The sequence below is a fragment of the Chelonia mydas genome, chromosome 1 (genome assembly GCF_015237465.2).
Source record: "Chelonia mydas isolate rCheMyd1 chromosome 1, rCheMyd1.pri.v2, whole genome shotgun sequence".
Classification (NCBI taxonomy): Eukaryota; Metazoa; Chordata; order Testudines; family Cheloniidae; genus Chelonia; species Chelonia mydas.
The window spans coordinates 284474330-284500546 of NC_057849.1; the positions used below are offsets into that span (position 1 = coordinate 284474330).

General features: G+C 42.0%; 1 protein-coding gene across 6 annotated transcripts; it reads right to left on the reverse strand.

Moving 5' to 3' along the window:
* Positions 1 to 3111: 3111 nt before the first annotated feature.
* On the reverse strand, positions 3112 to 25517 carry DYRK2 (dual specificity tyrosine phosphorylation regulated kinase 2). Of its 6 annotated transcripts, XM_043548213.1 has the most exons (4): positions 18180 to 18429; positions 17055 to 17160; positions 16522 to 16599; positions 3112 to 9139 (listed from the first exon to the last, which is right to left on the reverse strand). In XM_043548213.1, the coding sequence occupies exon 4, from the start codon at positions 9116 to 9118 to the stop codon at positions 7538 to 7540; it is 1581 nt and encodes a 526-aa protein (XP_043404148.1). In that variant the 5' UTR covers positions 9119 to 9139; positions 16522 to 16599; positions 17055 to 17160; positions 18180 to 18429; the 3' UTR covers positions 3112 to 7537. The 6 variants fall into 6 exon arrangements, with proteins under 6 accessions (XP_043404148.1, XP_037743023.1, XP_027683934.1 ...); XM_037887095.2 differs by lacking the exons at positions 16522 to 16599; positions 17055 to 17160; positions 18180 to 18429 and adding exons at positions 24286 to 24422; positions 25087 to 25517; XM_027828133.3 differs by lacking the exons at positions 16522 to 16599; positions 18180 to 18429 and adding an exon at positions 24286 to 24407.
* Positions 25518 to 26217: the final 700 nt, after the last annotated feature.

Consider the following 26217-nt stretch of genomic DNA (forward strand, 5'->3'; position numbering starts at 1 on the left):
GAACAAATGAGATTGTGCTAATTTTTGCTTCTAAGTTTTTTTTTGCTTTTAAGTGTTATAAAGAAAGCCTGTGTTTTTTAAACAATAATAATACATTCTGCTTGCTTTTAGTGTTCAGATCTTGTCTACCCGATTCCCCCTCTCCTCCATAAACACACACAAACACACCCCATCTGGGAAGACACTCTGGATGACTGGAGAACTGGAAGGAATATGTCATTAGAGCCAATGTGATTATTCACGTGAGACAAGCTAAGTACATGCACAAGAGTTTGGGCACCTCCTGCAGGGATTTGGACAGTGAAAGATGTAGCCCAGAGGTTGGATCTGAATCTGAATTTCTCCAAAATTTTGAGGTGTTCAGATAGCAGATGTTAGTAATAACTTAGATATAGCCACCCATAAGGATCATCTTCTGTTTGTAGTCAGAGCAAAGCATAATAAATATGATTTTTACAGTGCTCTCCATTACGCATCTCAGCGTGCTTTAAATTCAAGGAAGGCTCAAGCCTCACAATGTCCATAGGAAGTCTGAAAGTATTTCTTAAAAACAACCCCTGCCCCCCATGTAAAAAGGGAAAATGACACAAGGAATTTGAGTTTCCAAGAGTTACAGAAGAAGACTTTGATAGAGCCAGGAACAAAATCCAGATTCTCTGAATAAGTCATGTGCTGAATCTCAAGATTTCCATTCCTCTCTACTATATGATGTCACTATGAGACCTTGATTACACAGTACTTAAAACTATAGGAATTATACTCTTCCTCCCATAACTTTAAAATATTAACCAGAAGACTGTGCTAACAGTATCATTACAGAAGTTGGTCCAATAAAATACCTTACCTCACCCACCTTGTCTCTCCCATGAATAGCAATTACATTTTTAAAGGAAAGTTATAACAATGTTATGAAGTTTAGCATAAAAAAAATCACACTTTAAAATTATCCTTTAATTATTAGCGTAGGATTTAAAATGTCAAGCCTCAAAAGCAGAGCAGTAATACTAAGTTTGAAGACACATTTGTACTGAAATAGTTTAGTCAGCAATAGTTTTCAAATACTTATCCTTATTTAAGGTTGATCCTATCCCAGCCCCATCTAGAAGTCTGACCTGATCCTGCAAGTGAAGCCATAAAGCAGAATTTGTTACACCACATTCATTTCCATAGGAAACACACTGACCTCAAACACAACTGTTTTTCTCCTATCAGTGTCTTTGTGCGTTTCCACGCACCTCGTCCTCTGCACAGACAGTCCTCCCTGACCTGCTTGACCAGACCATTAACCTTTCTTGTCATGTTTTGAAATAGGATACGGGTGAACTTTACGCTGATTCAGAATACTGAAAAAAGGTCTTAAAACTGGGATTTAAAAGAAAAGCAGAAGTAGTAGCACATATTGAGGAATGCTGTCATGTAACGTCATGAATATTTATGCTTCTCATATTCTGTATTTGGATCAATGTATAGGAAACCTGGAGAATTATAACCAGCGCCGATAGTACACCCCAGTTACCTGGCCATGGAAAGCATTGCCAAGATAGAAGCAGCCACAGGAAATCTGTAAGTGTAACTCAGCCGCTGAAGTGCCATGCACATTTATACAGCTATCTACTGACATTTTCGCCTCCTGGTCTTGCGACTTTACGGCTCGTATTGAAAATGCTGTTTAATATGTAGTTACATAGTACATGAATAAGCAGAAGTAGCAGATAGAAAGAGGAGTTTGCATAGAAGGATATAGGGCTGGGGGAAGGAAGAATAAAGGCAAGGCAACGCATTGAGGAGGAAAAGGGAATCCTTTAAAACAAAATACAGCATCTGTCATGACCCCAAAAGAGCATGGAGATGGACCAAATGGTGAACTTCTACCTCTTATTTACAAAGCTTAATTTTTACTCTTATACTATAAAATTGTATTGGAATTGGTTATGTGAATGTGGGAATATACACTTCATTTAATTGGCATTTAGATTTCTATGCATTCATTGTCCTATTGCAGAAATTACTTTAATCTGTTGCAGAAATTCCCCAGCCATAGTGAGAAAAGTATACTAAAAGTGCCATCCAATTCCATAGGCCCTCAATGTCAGTTTATTCTCAGTTATACCAGTGTCTTTCTTCAATGAATTGCATAGTGACAGGTTTCAGAGTAGCAGCCGTGTTAGTCTGTATCTGCAAAAAGAACAGGAGTACTTGTGGCACCTTAGAGACTAACAAATGTATTTGAGCATAAGCTTTCATGGGCAACAGCCCACTCCTGTTCTTTCTTTAATGAAGTTACCGTGGATATACACTGGTGTAACTGAGAAGAGAATTTGGCCCATTAACTGTAATTGGGGACCCATATAATCTGGCATTGAAGTTATTCTGGATTCACACCAATTTAACAGAATTTAGCAGAATTTGGCCCAAAACACACATTTAGCACTGAGGAATACAACGGTTTCTCTGCAAAGTCTGACAAATACACTCGTACAGTCTCCAGTATCTGTTTGTTGTCATGTTGACCAATCCTGTAACTGAGTCTGACATTTATTTTTTAGTGGAAGTTTTGACGTAAAGAAAAAACAGATTTTTGTTTTCATAAAAAGACTTACGACAATCACAGAAGACACTTAAAATTATTTTTAAATAGTTTTTAAAAGCAACTAAAGACCAAGTCCTGCCTTCTTTATACAGACAAAACTTTCATCAAAGGCATATTTTCTTTGGCGCGTGGCAACAACTTGACTTTCAAAATCATTTTAAACATTATACTCCAGCTCCTGAGATGAACCTTAGAAATTTCAAGCCCAAAGCTGCCTTTGGACAAACAACAACAAAAATCAGGATCCATTAATGTGTCGATACTGTATCTATAGGTCCTGCTAACCATTTAGGCCCAGATCCTCAAAGGTATTAAGGTGCCTAACTCAATCAATGAGAGTTAGGGACCTAAATACCTTTGAGGATCTTAGCCTTAGGGCCTCGTACTGCACTGCTGAAGACAAAGGGCACTTTGCCATTGACTTCAATGGGCACAGGAAGAGGCCTTTATTTGTCTAGGAAATGCCAGCATTCCAAGGGCTCCTTACGGTCAGACAAAACCCAAACTGCAGTAGAAAGAGAAAAAGTAGGACATAAAGTTTTATTCTGAAATGATCTCTGGCCACAACAATAAACTGTAACAAATATGCACTAAAACAGTCTTACTCCTGTCATCAGCTGTACAATACATACAGTATCATAAAACTGGCCACTAGGATTAAAATCCACTACAACATATTTCATGTTAAGTGGCGACAGCAGCATCTCACAGAAAATTATACAAACATATATACACAGTCCACATTCAATCATTTTTCACGTTTTCAGTACACACAGTTGCAGCATATTACAGTCACGTGTCTAAGTCGTTGCTCAATACAAACCCAAGCTACTGCTTAGACGTAATTGTAGCAGTTGAGCTGAGTAATTACAATTTGTAGCAGAGATGTACAAGCCCCTACAAACAATAATTCACAAATGCTTTTTTTTATTTAAATGCTACCGCAGCATCAAGTTGGGCAATATTAAAATCTTTACTGACAGCAAGAATTAAAAAAAAAAAAAAAGTCTCCTACTTACCAGAAATATTCTTGATGGGGACAAAAAGGTGTTATAAAAATGGAGAGCATCAAATAATACACACACTTTCCTAAAGATTCAAATATAGCCCAATGCTACTTATGTCTAAAGTGTTTTAACATTCTTATGGAGTCCTTTATCGCTCCAAACCACCCACCAAGTTAAAAGTGGCTTAAGTGCCTTGCACCCAAATTGTAAAAATCCCTGGCCATCTTTATTAGAGCCAGGCACATATAAAAGGAATGCACTTTGGTTCATACCAAATGCCCTGGGATTAAATCACACTATAAAATTAAGCAGTTTGAGGTAAATTTTTACAAATACAGTTGATTTCCACTAGTGTTACCATAACAAAAACATATTAAAAAAATCAGTCTGATGTTAAGATACAACTAACCATGAAGTGCCATCTTTAACCCCTTAAGCAACATAGAAGTTACTACAATAACAGAATGTTTTATCCAACGTAGTGTGATTGCCTTATGTTTTCTATTAAGGCTTTGAAAACGTACAGGATGTTTTAAGATAGATCTAGCATTTAAAAATAGATTTCATCCTTATTATCTAGTATTCAAAGGGTTAAACAGGCCAAGATGTCTGCCCTACAAAATGGCATTTATAACAAAAGGCACATTGTTAACACCAAGAGCACAATCTATCCTCTGTTGTTAATCTACACGTCTTGCATCACTCTGTTGTTCCAATACACTTAAGTGGTAATGAACACTCCAGTGGTGCAAGAAACTGAGTCCAATGAGACTGCAACCAAAGACAAGACAACACTGTGCTATTACGAAATCTGAAAATAGCTCAGACATCTCTAGACAATGGTAACATGTGAGACTAAGCACTGTTTCCAAGCCACTTCTATCAGCCTAATTATCAGAGCCCTTATCATTAAATCACATCAAAGCAAGAGGCAATATCAGTTTCTTCCCCCCCCCTTCTTTTTACATTTATAAATAAGCTACAATAACAAGAGCTATATCACTAAAATCCATAATATAGCTGCTCTTTTAAATGAAGAGGAAGTTTACTGTATTTGGGTTAAAAATAGCTCCGCACACTATATTTTGGCTTAAAAGTTTCCGGTAGCATTTATGAATAAAGTCCATCACAAATGCATTACTGGTATTTAAAAAACTGGTTACATGAAAAGGAAAATGTAGTGGTTTTAGTCTACTAATGACCCATGACCATTATGTATATTTTCACCTTAAATTTACATTAAAGGCAGGTACAGGTTCCAATGTTTAATTTAGAAAACATACGGGGTGGGGGGGGGAGAATCATTTTTTCTAACATAATGGAATTCCTGTTTTATCCCTTGCTGATTTCCTAAACAGCTGGAGGGTAGGAGCTTAACTGGTTTATTTTACATGTAAATAAATGTTTTTCCAGACCTAGAAATTACCAATTGTCAATCACCAGATATTTAGATTCCAGAAGCCACTGTTACCTATTTGTATTATATTTCATTTTTGAATATGATTCCATACATGTTTATATATTGCACTTCCACATATTGTATAAAATTGTTTACATTTAACACTTTCTAAATAATTTAAAATTTGACTAGAGGCAGGAAACTATAATTTAAAAAATATAGTAAGAAAAATTAGTTTATCAGTGTTTGAATGTTTAATGTTATCAATCATCAATAAACACCATCCTTTATCAGAAATTAATTTTCAGGATTTCTTTGTGTACTGACTTTTTGGCAAATAGTTGTATTATATGTTTCCTGAGAGTAGTGTCATTTCTTTTCCATACCCCGCCCCCAGAGTCTTTAGTTAAATAAAACTTATGTTGCTTTCTTTTTAAATGAAAAATCTGAATGAATATGAATGAGAACTTAACCGGAAACTTTCTTGGCCTCTCTGGGGACCATGCTTTAAGTATTTTTAATAACTTTTACAAGTAATTTAATGCAATCTGTGCATATAAACATTGTTTATAATAAAGTTATTGAAGTTTTATGCAACCCACCCAAACTTCTCTTGTTCTGACATCCGCAAATCCTTTTAGATTATGTTCTACTTTCTTCAAAATTTCCTTTTCATGTACTTCATACATCCAAGGTAGATCATGGTCATTGCTTGAAATATAATACTGATTTTAACAAACTGTTACTAGTGAAAACATATGACATGTGTGACCATTCTCACCCTAACTCTAGAGATCACTCCTTGAAAAAGACCATCTTCCTTCTCTGAGTGCAGTTTAAAAAAAACAACACACAAACACAAATCTACTTAAATCTCTACCATTCCTTCAAAGTTTTCTTCAGCTACCATGCTAGCGATTAATTCAAACCACTTATCTTTTCCTTAATGTTTTGTCCCCTAGAGATGTAGTGCATCAGTTTATTTCACTGATTAACTTTATGTCTTCCAATCATTCCACTGAGGAAACAATTAACACTTGCAGATGCTCAGAATTAACATTCTTTAGGTTAGTGACTTTCTTGTCTAGTGTCTTGTTTTCTAAAAATGAATAGTTATCTTGAAGGAGCAAAACAACATTTGCCCTTGTACTCTGATTTGATCTGAAGTTAAAATGTGCCAAAGAATTCATAATCCATCAAACAGATTATCTGGAAAAAAAAATCTGTGAAATTTGTGTTGCATTAACAGTCTGTAAGATACAGTATGAAAATGAATGTATGATGTAGTGAGGCCTAGCTGTACTTAAGCAGAGAGAGAAGAAAACAGGAGAAAAAAAGGAAACCAAACATGAATATAGGTTGTACACCTAAAGTTATGTGCAAAACATTTTGCTTTATATAACTTCATCTATAGAAAGTAGCTCCTTTGTCACATTAACACATATTCCCACCTTCATTTATTCTCCCACTGTCTGTTCATCTCTCTCTTTTTTATATAATATGAATGCCACTTGGGTAATTTTAGTGCTGGACACAGCTTCTTCTCTTTTTTTTGGCTTACATTTGAACATTTATTTTAATCATTAATGTTGTTTTTTCTTTTCAAAAAAATCTATAGGATTTAGCTATATCATTGTTACAAAATATCATTTCTTCCAAGCTACTGTATGGAAAATGAAAACATGCTATGGCCCCCATTCCACAGGTGCTTGACTGTACTCATGTAACTAGACTCACCGGCATCAAATTAAGCACTTGTGTAAGTGTTTGTAGGATCAGGACCTATATCTGTAAATGAATTCAGAGAAGGAAGAGTATTGCAAATTTACCCCAAGGGCAGGGGTGAAAGTAAGATAAAAGACTTACCAGTATGGGCCCCGGGAAGGGGCGGGGCCTTGGGTGGAAGGGGCAGGGTGGGGGGGGTCAGCCTTCCCCAGCCAGCCATTCCACGCTGCCTGGCCTGCACCACCCGGGGCTCCAGTGGCAATTGAAAGGGCCCGGGGCACCAGCCGCTGCTGCAGTAGCAGCAGCCAGGAGCCCCGGGCTCTTTTAAATCGCCGGGCCCCGGGGCAGCTGCCCCATCCCCCCCACACTGGCGGCCCCGGGGCGGGGAAAACGGGGAAGTGACTTTAAGGAGAGTCCTTAAAGCACTGCTGCCCACTTTCACCTCTGTCCACGGGAAAACTAACATGAACCATGTGGAAAAAAATGGTTAACACCTTTGACACTAAGCTGTAATGCATGACAGTCGTGTTGTAACCAGTGGCCTGCCACTGATGTTTATTACTGTACCACACTAATTACAGTAAGGCTAATTGTACTTTAGAAAACAAACACTTTTAAAAATAAGTATAAAAACTTAAAGCATTGTCCCCATATTTTTATAAAAACAAAATCAAAATTTCTTACATTTAAAATGAGTGCTGAAAAGATACAAATGAATAAAGTTATTGAGCAAATAAAAATCTGAGCTACTTTTTCATATGAATAAGGCTCAGCAATGTAGCATTTCTCGTATGACCAGCATTGGGTTATTCAAACTCAGCTAACGAGTTTTGGCAACACTGTTCTCTGCTGAATATTCCCATTGGCATCTGTCATCTGTGCCAAATTAGTCCTAAGTTTTGAAGCCGAGCTTGATGTTGGAGGTAACTTGGAAATTGACGTTATAGCACCAGTGCTTTCTGTTATTCGTTTTGCCGATGCCTTCTCTCCAGTTGGAGGCTTTGGCAAACGTCTCCTAAGCCAGGGATGCCGTAAAGCCTGGCTGGGTGTCATGCGTATAGCAGGATCCCATTCTAAACACTGTTTTAAGAAGTCAAGGAAGAGGGGATCATCACATCCCTTTAATGCGTTCCCCCACTCTCGGCTCTCCGGTGGGCCACGCAATTTTCCCCTTCGGGAGCGGCCACCATTGAGTATTATAGAACCATCAGACAATGTGGTAATGGTACAATAACGGGGATAACCTTTAGAGCTCACAAAATTTTTGGCTCGTTTGGATGAATCCAGTAGTTTTTGGGACGGCATGCCCAGTAGCTCTATCATACAAGCCAGTTGGTCCCCTTCATCTTCTCCAGGTAAGAGCGGGTAACCTGTTAAAAGCTCTGCTAGAATGCAGCCCAAGCTCCACATATCGATAGGCATCCCATAACGAGCACCCAGGATCACTTCCGGAGCACGGTAGAAACGTGACTGAATGTAAGTATAGACACGTTGATGCTCATAACAACTAGAGCCAAAATCAATAACTTTAATACCACTTCTACCCTGTTGCTTCAACAGAATGTTCTCTGGTTTAAGGTCACAGTGAATGATTCTATTCTTGTGCAAAGCATCTAAGCACTGTAAAATTGAGTGGGCAAACTTGCGGACTAATGGCAGGCTGAAGCCCTGAAATTTGTTTTTCTTTATTAGCTCGTAAAGGTTCATGCTCAGCAACTCAAATGTCATGCAGATATGGCTGCGGAATATAAAGTTTTCCAGCATGTGAATAACATTCATGTTGTTATCCTTATCCTGTTTCCTTAGATGCTCCAGAATTCTAATTTCTTCTGCAGCTTGACGGTGGAAACGTTTTTCATTTCTCACCATTTTTAACGCCACATGTTGATGGGTCTTGTGATCATAAGCCTTCACAACTTGCCCAAAACTTCCTTTCCCTATTACTTTCAGGACCTCATACCTGTATGCAATATGATCATGGGGTACTTGCACGTAAGACCCCTGGTCATCATCATAACCACTATTGTTTGGACCTTGAATCACACCTGGCCGCTTCTTTGCATTTGGACCCAAAAAGTATATTTCAGGGTAACTGAAAATTTCATGATGCTCAAAGGTTGTTAGTTTTTGCATGTATTGCTTCATTGCTTGCTCTGGTATCATAAAGGAGGCTTTCACCTTCCCTGTCCCATCTGTCGATTTTAAAGAACTGGAGCTCCCCTGTCGTCTATGAGCACTGTCTATCTGTCTGTCCGGCACCACTGACAATCCAGATTTGCTTACTGCTGCAAGCCCATTTGGTTGTGTTGTTAGAACTGTCCTCTTGTTGCTATTATCTTCAAACAGCTGTTGAACCTGAATCTGTCCGTGGCTACCAACGTGCAGGTGCTCATTCATTGTGTGCTTATTGCCTCCAACCTAAAATTCAAAATAATATTTTTCCAATTAGAACATTCAGTTCTACACATTTTTTAATGTTTCAAAATTACTTCTTCTGTCCCCCCACCAGGCCCAATTTACTTCAATTAACCATTTTTCTAAAGCTGCTTACCGCTAGGTTAAACATATGACCAATATCCCAGGATATCTTTCGGTACTGGTCCCATTTTAAAGATCTTAGCATCTCTTATACTTCTAGACTTTCCTCACTGTCATGACCATGTAAATAAGAGGTCTGCAGCAAGGCAAACAAGGGTATGGTAATATCATGGGCTTAATAATTTCTCCAGAGAATCTGTAAGGCAACAGCCCAGTAATATCAAAAAATATGCTGGAGGAAAATTAAACCTGACTCTAGAGAACACAAAGTAGCAATTTCAGTTATGCCTGAGAGTCACATCACCGGCAGGAACTTCTATTGATAAGGCACCTTTAGTTCCCCCAACTCCACAAATTCTTACAAATCAGGATTTTAACTCCTTCCAAAATTTGCTGTGGGACAAAGGCTGTCATATACAATTTTAAACGGAAGGGAATGAGTTTTGACATTTCAAAAGAAAAAAAAATCTGGACGTTACGAAAGTGCAAGAGACCGAGTTTAACATTTATAGACTCTATAGGTACAATTCAGCAATGCACTTACATCAATAGGACTTAAAGCACATGCTTAAGCACTTTGCCAAACTGGGTACTGTATTTCTATTACTATAGCACCTATCAGGATTGAGTGCTGGACACTGGACAAACACTAAACCATAAAAAAAAAAATCCATGCCTCAAAGAGAGTACAATCAAAATCTATTTTCCACTTTCTGTAATTAAAAAAATTAGGACTGGATTTAGAAATTATGTTTTGTTTTTGTATAGTTTGTATGATGGATTAAGCATGAATCTCAAGCATTTTCAAACAATAAAATATGTGATCAGAGTTGCGAAAAGCAACTATTTACGTAACAGCTATTTGTAATGAGAAACAAGAAATATATAAGCAAAACCTTGTTCCTAACACTGATATCTTTGTAATTTCTCATTTGCTTTATGCGGAGGACATTCTCTCTCGTAAAAAGGGCCTTAAACAATCCGTAAATACATTAATTTCAAGCTGTAAATTAAAATAAAAAATAACTTTCTGTAACTTTACAACTCAAATTCATCCTTAGTGTAATTCAACTGAAGTCAATGGAAGAATAAATTTGAGTCTTAGAGTAAAAGGGTAACAAAACTAAGTTTTAATGTAACTAATTAATTCAAATTACAGTAACAAAAATGTAGTCAATGTACTGATGGGATAAGCTTGGGTTTAAGGACCTGATTTTTGAGTGGTCTCAGAGCCCACAACTCCCAGTGACTTCAAGTGAAGTTGTGGATACTCAGTATTTCTGACAAACAGGCCTTAAGAATCGAAATGCATCTTCTTCATTCCTGCCTGTAATGAACTTGGATATATCAGTTATAATGACGTGGGGTCTGATTTTTCTATATTAATTTCTTGGAAAAACTTGCAAGGATAAAATAGTGAAGCTAATGCTATGCAACCCTAAGTGTTTAAGATTCATTTACAAATACGGGTTCTAAATCATTAACACAACCATATCAATCTTTGAAGTCAATTTCACAACTCCAGTATCAAGACATGGGCTGTGAATGACACTCACGGATTCATTTCAAAAATCTTAATGAAACCAGAATGCCAGACTACCTCTGTGATATTACTCATGTGGGACATAAGCAAAATAAAGGCATTGTCTTTGGTTAGTTTTCCATTAAGTACTGGACAAAGATTATTGGATGAATGTCTTGATAAAATCTTGTCAATAACAAACTTTCAGTTTTTACCAGTGACAGACACTAAAAAGTAGAACAGAAAGGCAAGATGGTTTTGCAGATAAAGAACTGGGCTGGGACTTTGGAAATCTCCCAGCTCTACCACAGATTTCCTTTAATCTCTTTGACCCCTCAATTCCCTATCTGTAAAATAGGAAGGAAATACTTCCTTTCTTCCACTCTTTGACTGCTTGTCTATTTAGAGTAAAAAGAAAAGGAGTACTTGTGGCACCTTAGAGACCAACAAATTTATTTGAGCATAAGCTATTGAGAGCTTACAGCTCACTTCATCGGATGCATGCAGTGGAAACTACAGTGGGGAGATTTATATACACAGAGAACATGAAACAATAGGTATTACCATACACACTGTAACGAGAGTGATCAGGTAAGGTGAGCTATTACTAGCAGGAGAGTGGATGTGGGGGGGAACCTTTTGTAGTGATAATCAAGGTGGGCCATTTCCAGCAGTTGACAAGAACGTCTGAGGAACATTGTGGGGGGGGGGGGGGAAATAAACATGGGAAAATAATTTTACTTTGTGTAATTCCCCATCCACTCCCAGTCTTTATTCAAGCCTAAGTTAATTGTATCCAGTTTGCAAATTAATTCCAATTCAGCAGTCTCTCGTTGGAGTCTGTTTTTGAAGTTTTTTTGTTGAAGAATTGCCACTTTTAGGTCTGTAATCGAGTGACCAAAGAGATTGAAGTGTTCTCCGACTGGTTTTTGATGTTATCATTCTTGACGTCTGATTTGTGTCCATTTATTCTTTTACGTAGAGACTGTCCAGTTTGGCCAATGTACATGGCAGAGGAGCATTGCTGGCACATGATGGCATATATCACATTGGTAGATGTGCAGGTGAACGAGCCTCTGATAGTGTGGCTGATGTGATTAGGCCCTATGATGAGGTCCCCTGAATAGATATGTGGACACAGTTAGCAATGGGCTTTGTTGCAAGGATAGGTTCCTGGGTTAGTGTTTTTGTTGTGTAGTGTGTGGTTGCTGGTGAGTATTTGCTTCAGGTTGGGGGGCTGTCTGTAAGCAAGGACTGGCTTGTCTCCCAAGATCTGTGAGAGTGATGGGTTGTCCTTCAGGATAGGTTGTAGATCCTTGATGATGCATTGGAGAGGTTTTAGTTGAAGGTGATGGTGAAGCTGAAGGTGACGGCTAGTGGCGTTCTGTTATTTTCTTTGTTGGGCCTGTCCTGTAGTAGGTGACTTCTGGGTACTCTTCTGGCTCTGTCAATCTGTTTCTTCGCTTCAGCAGGTAGGTATTGTAGTTGTAAGAATGCTTGATAGAGATCTTGTAGGTGTTTGTCTCAGTCTGAGGGGTTGGAGCAAATGTGGTTGTATCGTAGAGCTTGGCTGTAGACAATGGATCGTGTGGTGTGGTCTGGATGAAAGCTGGAGGCATGTAGGTAGGCATAGTGGTCAGTGGGTTTCCGGTATAGAGTGGTGTTTATGTGACCATCGCTTATTAGCACCGTAGTGTCCAGGAAGTGGATCTCTTGTGTGGACTGGTCCAGGTTGAGGTTGATGGTGGGATGGAAATTGTTGAAATCATGGTGGAATTCCTCAAGGGCTTCTTTTCCATGGGTCCAGATGATGAAGATGTCATCAATGTAGCGCAAGTAGAGTAGGGGCGTTAGGGGACGAGAGCTGAGGAAGCGTTGTTCTAAGTCAGCCATAAAAATGTTGGTATACTGTGGGGCGATGCGGGTACCTATAGCAGTGCCACTGATTTGAAGGTATACATTGTCCCCAAATGTGAAATAGTTATGGGTGAGGACAAAGTCACAATGTTCAGCCACCAGGTTTGCTGTGACATTATCGGGGATACTGTTCTTGACGGCCTGTAGTCCATCTTTGTGTGGAATGTGGATGTAGAGTTAGCAATCCATCCATACTACATCCATAGTGGCCAGGATGGTGTTTTCAGGAAGATCACCGATGGACTGTAGTTTCCTCAGGAAGTCAGTGGTGTCTCGAAGATAGCTGGGAGTGCTTGTAGCGTAGGGCCTGAGGAGGGAGTCTACATAGCCAGACAATCCTGCTGTCAGGGTGCCAATGCCTGAGATGATGGGGCGTCCAGGATTTCCAGGTTTATGGATCTTGGGTAGCAGATAGAATACCCTGGTTCCGGTTCCAGGGGTGTGTCTGTGCGGATTTGTTCTTGTGCTTTTTCAGGGAGTTTCTTGAGCAAATGCTGGGAGTAGATGGGTCATTACACAAAGTAAAACTATTTCCCCAAGTTTATCCCCCCCCCACTCGCCCCACTGTTCCTCAGACGTTCTTGTCAACTGCTGGAAATGGCCCACCTTGATTATCACTACAAAAGGTTTCTCCCCCTCCCCCCGCTCTCCTGCTGGTAATAGCTCACCTGACCTGATCACTCTTGTTAGAGTACGTATGGTAACACCCACTGTTTCATGTTCTCTATGTATATAAATCTCCCCACTGTATTTTCCACAGCATGCATCTGAAGAAGTGAGCTGTAGCTCACGAAAGCTTATGCTCAAATAAATTTACTAGTCTCTAAGGTGCCACAAGTCCTCCTTTTCTTTTTGCGGAAACAGACTAACACAGTTGGTACTCTGAAACCTGCCTATTTAGAGTGTAAGCTACTCAGAGCATGGGCTGTCTCTATATGTCTGTATGGTGCACCAATGGACAAAATGGAACACCACTCTTGGTTGAGGCCTCTAAATTTTACTGTAATACAAATAACTTGTCATTCTTTCAGCTTGGTCTTACACAAATGTGTGAAGATTTCTCCTGCCATCTCACCACCTGACTTACCGGCCTCAAAACGTATGCCAAATCACTAACCAAAAGTGCACTAATGTCAAAATGAAATTCAGAAATGAAAAGAGTACACTCTGAGATCAAGCAATGTTTTAACTGCGGAGGAAAGGGCTTCCCCAGGAGAAAATCCCCCGTGTAGTGCACCGTTAGCAGATTACATTGTTTTATCAAGGGTTTTACTCTAATATGACAGACATTTCTTTGTAAAATCATTTGTTTCCTGAAAAGCAGACAACCTGGATGAAAGCTTGAGGTTTTGATGATATTCTTTCCGTTTGCACATCTTAAGTTTTCATAATATGGAAACCCTCTAGAATTCTTGGGGATTCTTTCTGCTGAGTTTATTGTTTTTCTACATACATCTTGACTCAGCTCTAATAACAGGTCTATTTTATTTCAAGATTGTAACGTGACTGCATATGTTTATTTGCAAAGCCATTTGGGCCCGGGCAATCAAATCTGACTGATCTTAAATGAAGTTTTACAACACACTGGCGTTCAGAGCAAAGGAGCTTGTATTGTTCAAGCATAGTGGAGAGAGACAGAATATTGAACTAACTGCTTAAATTCTCAGAAACACCGTGAATTAAACCACCAAGAAGACTTAACTGCCCTGTGACCCCTCCAGACAATTCCTCCAGGTTAAGTATGAAGAATATTGGTGTGGCAGGGTCTGGAACGTTGCTCTGTTCCTGAGCATGCTGTATTTCTTTGGTGGGTAAAGACAGGACTTCAGTCCACAGAGCTGTCAGGAAGGCATATTTCACAAGCACGAAATTACTTCGAGGGTTTTTTGGTTTTGGGAGAGGGCTAGGGGGAAGGGTTCAGTATAAGCAGAATTAAAAGACTGTGTAAATAAGAATCACGTTAAAAAAGTGGCGTTAGTGCAAAGTGCAGGTTGCAAACACTAAAGCCAAGAAATCAGAGAAGTTAAGGTTTCTTCTACAACATTAATCCAACCACATATTATGATGCACAGTCACAACAAAACTAGAACATACTTAAGACACGAGGAGAAAATACTTCTTATGAGCAATGAGACTGAGATGGTGTTGAGGAAGAAACCATCTCTCTGGCAATTCTTTAAGTGCTCAATGCCACAATCTAAACCTTTGAATTCATTTTATTTTTTCATTTGATTCGCCTGGTTTTAAGGACTATTTGGCTTCTGCATTTTACAAGTACCGTAGGTTTCACTAGAGGATGTACATTGCTTGAACTGTAGCTATTTGTCTTGTATCAGGAGTTAAAAAACAAATCCATTTATCCACTCACCACCAGTAGCGAGTAGGAATTGTTTCCTAATAAAGCTTTCAGATAAGCTTTCCAAATATTAAATATAGTTCTGCCTTCCTGAGCCTTTAGACAGTTTCAGTGTTTCTCCTGCTGCACACAGGTTTTCTAAGCAGAAGAATGAAACTAACAAGACTGCTCAGTTTTTTTACTGCTTCTCACTGGATTCTAGATAGCACTTCCACGGCTGTTGACCAGTCATTCAGTTTCACTCAGCTGCTTCTTGAGACTGCATGTACAGAAGCAGAAGTAAGTACTAGAAAGCTATTTACAAGGGAAGAGGGCTCAAAAGTAGCTGAAACCCCACTTCCCTACTCCCACAGCATCACGTAGTTCTGGGGTGGGAGAGAGCTCTTTCTCCCAACCAACAGCCTAAATGGGGTTCAGATTTATCAGGCCCCTGCTAATCAGATATGAAAGATGGCACCTCCCTCTCCCACACAGGATCCAGGGATAGCATTTCATAGGAATCACAGCACTCTTCTTCTTCCAACCAGTTTGGAGGGATGGGGGTTGAATATTCACCTGGGGTTTTGCCTCTGTGCATCAACCTCTGCCTAGCACAGGGGTAGGCAACTTGTGGCTCTGGAGCTGCATGCGGCTCTTTGGCTGCCCCCTTGCGGGCAGCTGTTTTTTGAGGAGTGCGAGTTGCAGGCTCTGCCCAGGAGGCACTTACCACAGGCAGCTCCCAGCTGGCGGTGCAGCAGGGCTTAAGTATTCTGCCTGCCTGCCCTGGCCCCACGCTGCTCCCAGAAGCAGCTGGCTGCTGGCACGTCTCTGCGTGCCCGTTGTGGGAGGGAGACAGCAGGTCTCCATGCACTGCCCGCGCCTGCAAGCACCATCCCCGCACTTTGCCAAAGGGAGCTCTGAGGATGGTGCTGGGGGTGGGGGCAGCGCGCGGAGCCACCTCCCCCCACTCCAGCGGCACGCAGAGACGTGTCAGCAGCCAGCCGCTTCGGGCGCAGCATGGGGCCAGGGCAGGCAGGCAGTCTGCTGAGCCGTGCTGCACTGCCGGACGGGAGCCACCTGTAGTAAGCGCCTCCCAGCCAGAACCTGCACCTCGCACCCCCTCCTACACCCCAACCTCCTGCCCCAGCCCAGAACCCCCCCACACACACCCAAACTCCCTCCCAGACCCCTCACCTACTCCTGCACCCCAATACCCTGCTGCAGCCTGGAGCCCCCTCCTGTTTATATTCAAATGGCTCATTACAAGGCAACTGTTGTCTACCAGTAAAACTCATGGAAGTTCTTGTGAAAAGGAAGCGGACCTGCTCTGTCTGTACTAGTATGTTCCAACGTCCAACAGTTTGAAAAAGTCTAAAGTCAGAAATAAAATAGATCAGCTAAATACCTTCAGTCAAACAAATGACAACCACAAAGAGAACGACAGAAGAAGAACAGCGAGAATTTCAAAATGATTGGACTGAGTCTTACGCTTTTATAGTGAGTTCAGCTGGACTCCCATTGTGCCCCGTTTGCGACAAGAAACTATCCAACAATAAGCAATCAAACCTAGAAAGACATTTTGAAAAGAAAGCTTGGACGTTTGCTGAAACCTAGCCAGCTGGTGATGCAAGGAGAAAATCAGTAGAGGAACTCCGACGCAAAGCGGAGCAAACAAGACGTACGTTTGCTAAATGGATGAAGGCGTCGAGTGGAACCGCGACTGCTAGTTTAGCAGCTCAAGCAATTGTCAAACGAGGGAAGCCATTCACAGGTGGAGAATATGTGAACGAATGTTTCATTAAAACATTTGAGCACCTCTTTGGCGATTTTAAAAACAAAGGTGAAAGAGTTAAGAAAAATTAGAGAAATGCCATTATCTGCGAAGACTGTAAAGGACAGAACTATTAAGACGGCCGCAGACATAACCAGCCAGCAGGTTAGTGATATTAGATCAGCACCAGGTTTTTCTATTGCCTGCAATGAGACATGCGATGTGAATGACATCACTCAGGTTGCCTTACTCGGCAGATACGTTAATGATCATATCCTCAGGAAGAGCTGATTGCGTTATTGCCACTCAAAGGACACGCCCCGGACGAAGATATTGCATCTGCTGTCACTGAATGTCTGAAACAAAAAGATACTGACATCAACAGAATAATTGCTATTGCTACAGATGGAGCACTGAGCATGAAGAGGGCACATAAAGGTTTTGTTTCTTTACTTAAAAAAAGTATAGAACACGACGTAATTTCATTTCACTGCATAATCCACCAGGAGGCGCTGTGTGCACAAACCTTTCCAGAGGAAATCTCAAAAGTAATGGAAATGATCATGCAGATTATTAACAAAATAACAGATTGTTAACAAAATAATGGCAAGCGCTCTCAATCATCGGCAGTTTTGCGAGCTTCTTCAAGAAGTTAACAGCCAATATTCTGATCTTCTCATGTATAACAAGGTAAGATGGCTTTCCAGAGGTGCAGTCCTGATGAGGTTTGCATCCTGTCTGGAGAAAACTAGGGTGTTCCTCCAAGAAACGGGCCTTAAATATGCGGTGCTAACGGATCCTCACTGGCTGCAGAAATTCAATTTCACGGTGGATTTAACTTCTCATTTAAACGTGTTGAATAGGAAGCTACAGGGAAAAGGAAACACTACAATTTTGGTTTTGGAAGAAGTTCTTCCATTTGAACGAAAGCTGTCTTTGTTTGTAAGGGACATTGAGATGGGCATGTTCATGCATTTCCCAATATTGAAGCAATACAAACAAACAAACAAACGACTGTGACATTGACGTTAGGTTTCTTGCAGAAACAGTCATCAAAATGCAGGCTGCATTTGCTGAACAATTTCACGAGTTCAGAAGGAAAAGGCCACTTTGTCACTTCTGTTGAAACCACTTGAAGCTGACACTTCTGCATTGAATTTTTCAGCATTTGCGGGAATCAATCGAGCGCAATTTGAACTTGAATTAGCGGACTTGCAAGACAAGGATTTATGGAATTCAAATATGAAAGATCTTATCACTGAACTTGAAAATCTGGAAAGGCAGAAATCCACCCTGGGGCTAGAACACAAGTGGTCTGAAATAGACAACCTGAAACGGCAAGACCAGATTATATTCAACTTTTGGAATTGTCTACCTGATCTGTAGTCAGCTAAAGAAATATGAATTAGGGCTTCTCTCAATCTTCGGTTCAACGTACTTCTGTGAACAAGTGTTTTCCAACATGAATTTCATCAAAAACAATCTGAGGAGCCAACTGCACGATGTTAGTCTTGAGTCCTGCTTGAAAACGAAAATCACGGCATATTCACCGACCATTGAGCAACTCTCTAAAGATGTCCAACAGCAGAAGTCGCGTTAAAAGTATTGGTGACTAGTAATAACTTTAATATGTTCAATTATTTAGTTGATAAATTCTAACTCTACAAGTAGCTTTGCATGTGATGCAGCTCTCGAAAAATTTTGGTCAAAGACAAAAACAAAAAAATGGCTCTTCTTCTTTGAAAGGTTGCCGACACCTGGCCTAGCAGGTATAGTCCTCTGGATAGCAGGTGTTGGATATTTTTTTCAAGATCAGACTTGTAGAACTTACATGCTTCCCCAGTGAAGCTTGTAAGTTCCATGAACCATGCTTAGTGGGCCTGTGGAGCTATAAAGGGCTATATGCTTCGTAGTCCCGCAGTGAACTGCTTGTTGAACTCACAATCCTTTCATCTGACAGTGTAAGCCTGAGAGGTTTATAAACGCCTTCTGCTTCTGCAGATGTGTTTGTAAATTCCTGTAACCAAACAGCTAGAGAGTTATACATCTGCATATACCCGCACCGCATACACATCTTAATAGGATGTTTTCCTGCCCATATTTTCAAAATCATAACTTTTTTTATACATCATTTCTTCTCACACTTATCAAAGCACACAGTGTTCACTAAAACTTATCTACATATCATGTCTGAAGCTGAAAAATTCCTCTGCTTGAGTTATTTGGGAATATAAATTACAAAAGAGAAAAAAAATAAAAGTAAAAATGTTTTCTCTCTTTACCATTTCATAATTCTAAATTGGCTGCTGCAAAACTTTATTTGTTCGTTTTATGGAAATGGGTAGGATGGGGTACATAACATCCACATATCCCCTTAAATAGAGACCCATCATGGAAAAATTTAGTCCAAAATAAATATATGTTTCAGAAATGTATCAATGTGTGAGGACAAGAGGTTTCAAGGGAAACTGTTCTACAACCACAACTAAACTAGTTGTAAATACTTTAATAGTATAAATTGTGTCCAGTGTTTTAAAACCAAATGGGACTGATCAGCAATCAGTTGTACATGTGTGGGCGATACCCAGTCAATACATAAATCTATGTTAGGATTTTCTATACTGCCCATCACTGTAGGATCAAGTAAGCCTTATCCAGAGTAGACCATAATTCTTCCTGGCATTTTCACTTGTTAATTGCATTTCCCAGTAGCAACAAGGTGCTCTATGTAGTCAACACTGAGGAAATTATTTTTCAACTTCAGTTTTTAATCTCAGTTGGTCTCAGGCGCTGTACCCTATAAAATCACCCAAAGGAAATAGTTGCGCTATAATTATTTACAATGACTTAATTCCACCAAAGCCCAAACAACAGTTTATGTTGTCATCAGAACCCCAAAATGATAAAGTGAATCATATTAAACAAGCAATGTGACGGGCTGACAAAGGCTCTGATTGTAGAGATATCAAGTAGAACCAGGACTTGTCAATCTGATGTTACAAAAATAGGTGGGGGAAAACATTTTGTAAAAGCAATAAAATACTTCTAGAAAGACTGTTACACAACATACCCTTCTCTCTAGGCTAGGTCAAGGCACTTGGCTTTCAGCCTTGTTGCTCACAACACACCAGAGACATATGGGTATCATGTGTAGCACACTTCATTGCTTACTTAGCTGCTTACAACACAAGCAGGCATATGTATGAATGCCCTTTTTTTTATAGATGGATTCAAGTGCTTCTGTGGTTCATAACTTCTAAAAATATCTCCTTATTAGCCAATATTATACCAATGTAGCAGCATTATTGAAATGATTTTGATTATTATCATGTGTTTTACAGATCTAAGACCAAGTCCCTGCCCTGAAGAGCTTGCACTAAGGATCAGATATTTAAAGCACACATAATTTTCATAGCGTGGACCACATCTTAATAAAGAGACTGTCTTATGAATGCCTCTCCTCGCATTCATGATTGTATAGACATTTCCACTCAAATTCACATAACATGAGCAATTGTGGCAATGAGAGTAACTGATTATATGGAAAAGTAACAGTAATAAAGTAATATATTTTCAGCTGTCTTAATGAGATTTAGCAATCAAAAACAAGGAGAACTAGCAGCATGTGACCAATCAGCTCTTCATGGACCACAATTTGGGAACCTCTGTTATACTGTAATTTAAGTTAAATGTTAGAATTATGAGTTGAGGCAAAAGAATAGGGTGTAGATGGAAGATGGTCAGTAATGGAAAGCTAACTACAAATGGGGAAATTTGGGGAGGATCATGAAGAAGGAGAACAAAGTTGCTTGATGCATTGTAGAAGGAAGGTCAATCCAGTCCTAGGCAGTGGGAGAAGGAGACTAAGAATTGCAATAATACAGGAGAAGCTGCCAGAGTGGTGTGTACAAGAGTGGGTATAACAAGTAATAAAAGCACAGATGTAGATGGGAGCAGAGGGCAGAGATAAGAAGCTGGTAGATGGACCCTGTAAGACATAAAGGACTGAATTAATTCGAAATGAATATATATATATAAGGTCATGTGAGGTTCAGTCTGTTGGCAGTAAGAGGAAGGCCTTGAAAGAATATGGCCTAATTGGAAAAACTGGACCTGAAAAGTAACTGATAAGATAACTGGGGCCTTTTCTTCCTCCCATGAGGCATAGTAAATAATATGGAAGGATTGTGTGTATTGAACCGGCAATAACTCCAAACTGGCCAAAACCTGTTTTTTAGCTAAGTTAGAAACAATGACATCATTTGTTTGATAAAGGGTATAAAAGGGTGAACTCTTTAAGGGTTCATTGATAATAGCAGCCTGATCAAGTTGGAGCTGACCAGCATGGGTCCAAGCACCCCTAGGGTTAGCCCTTTTGTGAGTATTATGATCAGATGCTTATAAATGCTTGTTATTGTATGGATGTATTAAACTGCATTTAATTTAGGCTTTTTAGATATGTTTAGAGCAATTGTAGAACTACTATTCAGCCGTGAGATTGAATAAAGGAATTTATGGTGAAACTGGCATTGTGGCAGTATTCTATATTAATAATAATAATTCTAACAGACTCACAGAGGGATGGGGATTTACATGATCAGGGCAGCAGGTAAGGAAGATTATCTTTGTTGCAGCATGTTGATTGGATACAACAGTGGAGAGATGAGAGACTGAAGAGAAAAAGTTACAGTAGTTTAGGCAAGAAAGAAAGGATTTTGAAAGTAAGGAATAGAGAGGAAAGGGCAGATTTTGGAGAAGAGAAGGACAAAGAAGAATTAGTGATGCTCCCATGTTTTTGAGCCTGACTGACCAGAAAGACAGTGGCAGTATCAGTGGAAAGGGAGAAGGAAAGAATTAGGAGGAAGCCACACACTCTTTAAAAACAAAACAAACAAACAAACAAAAAACCCTCTACCTGGTGCATACACAACAGCCTGTCTGGTTCGCAACACAGATTGCCATGATTACACAACCTCTGTCCTCATCTTCACACCTCTACCTCTCTGACCATGATCCCCCAAGAAGCTATATTACACCAACAATTAAATTGTTGACCAACAAGGTGGGAGACAGAATTTTGACAGGAGTTGGACCTAGACTACTTAACTCACTCCTGTAAGAGGTAAGAATGACAATGGACCTCTTCACTTTCAGAATTAAATGCAAAACTCATTTCTTCCCTTGATAAATTCTTCATATACACAACACACTCAAATCCAGTAAACCAGCCAAGCTATTTCTCCTACAGTCTGGGAAGGCAAAAGGGAGAGATTGTTATTTTTATTTTTAGTTACTTGGGAGGCACTCAGACACTGTGGTGATGGGGGCCATTTAAGTATACGGATAGAGGGAGGGAAGACAGTTCAGATAGAAAGATGAGAAGTTCCATTTTAGACATGACTGATTTGAGAAAGCAGTGGGACATAAAGTTAAACGGATTTTAATCAGTCAGTGTTAACTGAGGTCATTGGGACTACAGTTCCTAGAATGATCATGTAACAGACATATCCAAATGGTTTTTAAAGTTACAATCCGCTATTCTAATGTCACATCTGATTCTTACTATAAAAAGTTATGTTAGCATCTTCTACTAACCACAAAATAACAACCTACAAAATTCAGAGGGACAGCCTGCAATATTTCTAAAACAATATTCAAGGCTAAATATGTTGTGTGCAGTAGATCATATATCCCAAAAGTACAGATTCTAACAATCAGAAGTTATAAAGACCCGAAAGCTAACAATACCGGTGGTTGGCCACCCTTGTGCATTAAAAAAAAAGCAAAAAAAAAAAAACCCCACTAGATTGGGGGTCTGTACTGTCAAGACTATGTCCCAACTCTGTAAGTAGAACTATGCAAGTGGATCACTATATGCCCATGCAAAGCCTCAATTAAGTCCAGGGAGCGCCACAAGAATGGACGCATGAGTCTGCACAATCATTACTTGTGTTTTTTTGTTATTATGTCTTATGTTCTGTTCTTAAAAGAGAATTTTAAAAACTGCCTCTAATTCTTTTTAACTCAGTCAGCACTTCAACTTATTCACATATGTGTAACTCAGAACAAAATTTGGCATTTGAATTTGTGGACACATACTGTATTTTACGTATATAGTGATGTTGATTTTGTGCATGCAGACACAAATTGTAGACTATCACATTCTTTTCCAGTGCACCCTAAATGTGTTATTTCATTAAAAAAGCCTATTCTTACTGTAAATGGCCAATGCTTTTAACACAAAAGCATAGAAAGTCAGTGCAACAGTAATATCCAAATGCAGAGTTTCACCTTCCATCAGCCCATAATCACATTACAGTTTAAAGCTCTGCCATATGTTTACCACGATAGCATGTGAGCATCCAATAAAGTAAGTATTAGCTCAAAAAAAAATATTCTAGCAATGCTTTTTAAATGGTACATTTTTCACCCATTTAAAATCTATGAAATAAAAACATGAGCTATTTAGTGCTAATATATAATCGTATAGACCTGCTATCCACTCAGCCGCACATTAAGGAGAGAGATGCCCTCTTGCATCCATAAATAGTGGTACACTTGTGAATTTCCATTCCAATGGGATTAGCTAGGACTGGAAGATAATGTGAGATATCACAGACCTGAAAAATAAAAATCCCCTTCAGGTCAGGCAGCACATGCCTCTTTAGGTACACTGTGCTGTAGCAGCAGTGTCAGCCTTTCATCCGCCTATTGCCCCTGAATACAATCATAGCTGTTACCCTGGGAAAGAGCTATCAGCCTGAGCTAATCAGACAAATGAGGAAAGAGCAGCTTTCATTCCCCACTGTAGTAAAGGCCATCCTCTAATGACAGTGACTAACCTCATTTTCAAAGCAATGTCATTTCATGGGAACCCATGTACCAGCACAGGCCTTCCATGCCAAAGCCATGCAAGGTGCCAGCTTCAAAACGAGTCATGCAACGTTTGACCAGACCCTTTCAAATGAAATGAGCCCTGTTTATACATTATTCGTTTTACAGATAACCACCTGGGAAACCCTCCTACACCACAGGCCTGCCCCCCTTCGCACAGGACTCATGGCAGCCAGGGGTTCTATCCCAACCATGCAAACTTCAAGTGACTCAAAAAAGTACCCTCCCCAGCCCCATCAGAATACCTGTTGAAACCAGGCTGGTAACAGGAATAATGAGACATGATGAGACAGGCAGGATAATTAACAGGGATCCTACCGGCTTCTGTCCTTTCTAGCCTCATTCACAGCTCTCTGGCAGACGGGCAGGCTGGCAGCCTGATTGCACCTAGCACATTTATTTCTATTAATACCAAGGGGGAGGCGGCTGGTGGGAGGTGATTGCATTTGGAGAATGAACATGCTCGGGCGCTGCAGAGCCCCAGGCACTACGGGGAGGATGGGGAGGGTCCTATGGCCCGCACAGGGTCGCTGCAAATAGATCAAGCCAGGCCTTTGCCCCCTGCCCCCTCCATTCCCGGCTCTCACCGTGTGGGCGGTGTTGCTGGACCTAAGCGGCGGCAAGGCGATGGGTGATGGCGGGCCGGTCCCAGCTCCCGTCCGGGATCCCCCGGCTCCGATGCCCGGGGAAGACTGCAGCTGGCGGCCACTGTCCCCTCCCCTGCCTGCAGAGGAAGGGAGAGCAGACGGTGAGCGAGGAGAGGAGCCCGGTGGGGCGGACCTGGCTGACAGCACGGAGGCTGGGGAAGGGGGGAGGAGGGGAAGCCTCCTGCCGCCGCCAGACTCTGTTTTGCCGACGCAGAAAGCCCTGGGAAGCGGCCCGCAAACGTGGCACAGCGGAGGGAGCAGGAAGGGCCGGGATCGGGCCCCGCGTGTGCGCGGAGCTTGTCAGCCCAGCGCAGCCCTGCGGGCCGCGATGGACCCCGCCGCCGCCGCCGGGCACATGCCAAGGGGCAGCGCAGCCCGGATGGGCGCCGCCCGCGCCGTCTGGCCGAGAAACCCCCCACGCAGCCAATCCGATCTCCGCCGCTTCCCTTCTCCAGATCCCCGCTCCCCACCGCCGGGGATCCCGAGCCTGCGGGGGGACGGGCGGGGGATCCGCGCCCCTCCGGGGGGGGGCGAGAGGCAGCCTCTGGGCGAAGAGATAACACTGCCCAGCGGCGGGCTTCCCTCCATGCCCCGGCCCGGGGCAAATCATTGTTCCGCCGCCCCGCCCCGCGCCGCTGGGGCCCGGAGGGCAGCGGGCTGAGCCCCTTCCCCCGGCCCCCGAGCAAAGGCCGCGTGTCCCGGCTGGCCGCTCCCGGGCTCTGCGCCCTGCCTTGTCCTTACCCGCCGGGTAGGCAGCTCCCGCAGCCGCGCTCGCCGAGGCTTTCCGGGCTAACATGGCCGCTGGAGAGGAGGCAGAGGGAAAGGCATGTCAGGGCTGCTCCGCTCCGCTCCTCCTCGGCCTCTCCGGGCGGCGGCGGCGGCGGCTTTCCCTCTCCGATCAGCTCCCCCCCGGCCCACGCTCCGCTGCATCCCCCCGGCGCCGGGCCCGCCGGACAGACCGCAGCCCCGCTAGCCTCCTTCTCCTCCGCCGGCAGCAGCAGCAGCGCCGCCGCCGCCGCCCCTGCCCAGGCACATCAGCGCCCCGATCCCCTCACATAGAGCTCAGCGAGAGCAGGGGAAGGCGGCCGGCCAGGACCCTCCTCCCCCTGCACACACAGAGCAATAGGAACAAACAGCTCCGGAGGGGCGATCTCCGCCCCCAGCCGCTTCTCCTCCCCGCCCTCCAACACCCCCCCCCCCCCCGACACACACACACACTCGCCCCGCCTGGCCCCGCCACTTTCACTTTCAGTAGCGAAGAGCCACAGGAGCACGCCCCGAAAGTCCCAGCAACCCCAAAGGGGAACCACTCCCCGCCCCCATCCCTCCCTCCGCTCCTTTGCTCGCTCCCCAAGGGCCTGGGCTGGGCGGCCGCGGTGACCGCCTCCTGCCTCCTCGTCTGTGCAGGTCTCCCCGGGGCAGGCAGAGCTCCAGTGACCGTGAGCTGCATGCCAGCGGCTGTTGGCTGCAGCTCGCCGTGCAAAAATTAGCCCCCGTCCCAAAGAAATGATTTCCTCCCCCTTTTCCCCACTTGCCTGGCTGAGGGCAGTCAATTCTGTGACACTCACAAAGGGTGTCAGCTACAAACTATGCCTCCCCCCCCCCCAAAAAAAAAAAAACAACCACATTCTCAATCACCTGCATTTGGATGATGAGCAGAACCCATCATCTGGGCTCAAACCTTGAGAGCGTCAAGGTGGCCGGGGCATCAATGGGGAGAGGACAGAGACGGGGAATAGAAGCAAATGGGGTTGGGAAGAGCTGAAACAATGTTGGGATGAGAGCAGTACCAGCTATGATTAAGATTACGTTTATGTCACGGAGGTCATGGAAGTCACAGAATCTGGAATCTGTGACTTCCAGAGACCTCCA

What these genes read in the sequence shown, in the direction of transcription:
- DYRK2 (XM_037887095.2), bottom strand. Translation starts at nt 25,141, where the DNA reads ATGTTAGCCCGGAAAGCCTCGGCGAGCGCGGCTGCGGGAGCTGCCTAC. An exon ending in GGGAGCTGCCTACCCGGCGG is followed by an intron (nt 24,423 to 25,086) that starts GTAAGGACAAGG and finishes CTTCCTCTGCAG; the next exon opens with GCAGGGGAGGGGACAGTGGC. An exon ending in CCAGCAACACCGCCCACACG is followed by an intron (nt 9,140 to 24,285) that starts GTGAGAGCCGGG and finishes TTTGAATTTTAG; the next exon opens with GTTGGAGGCAATAAGCACAC.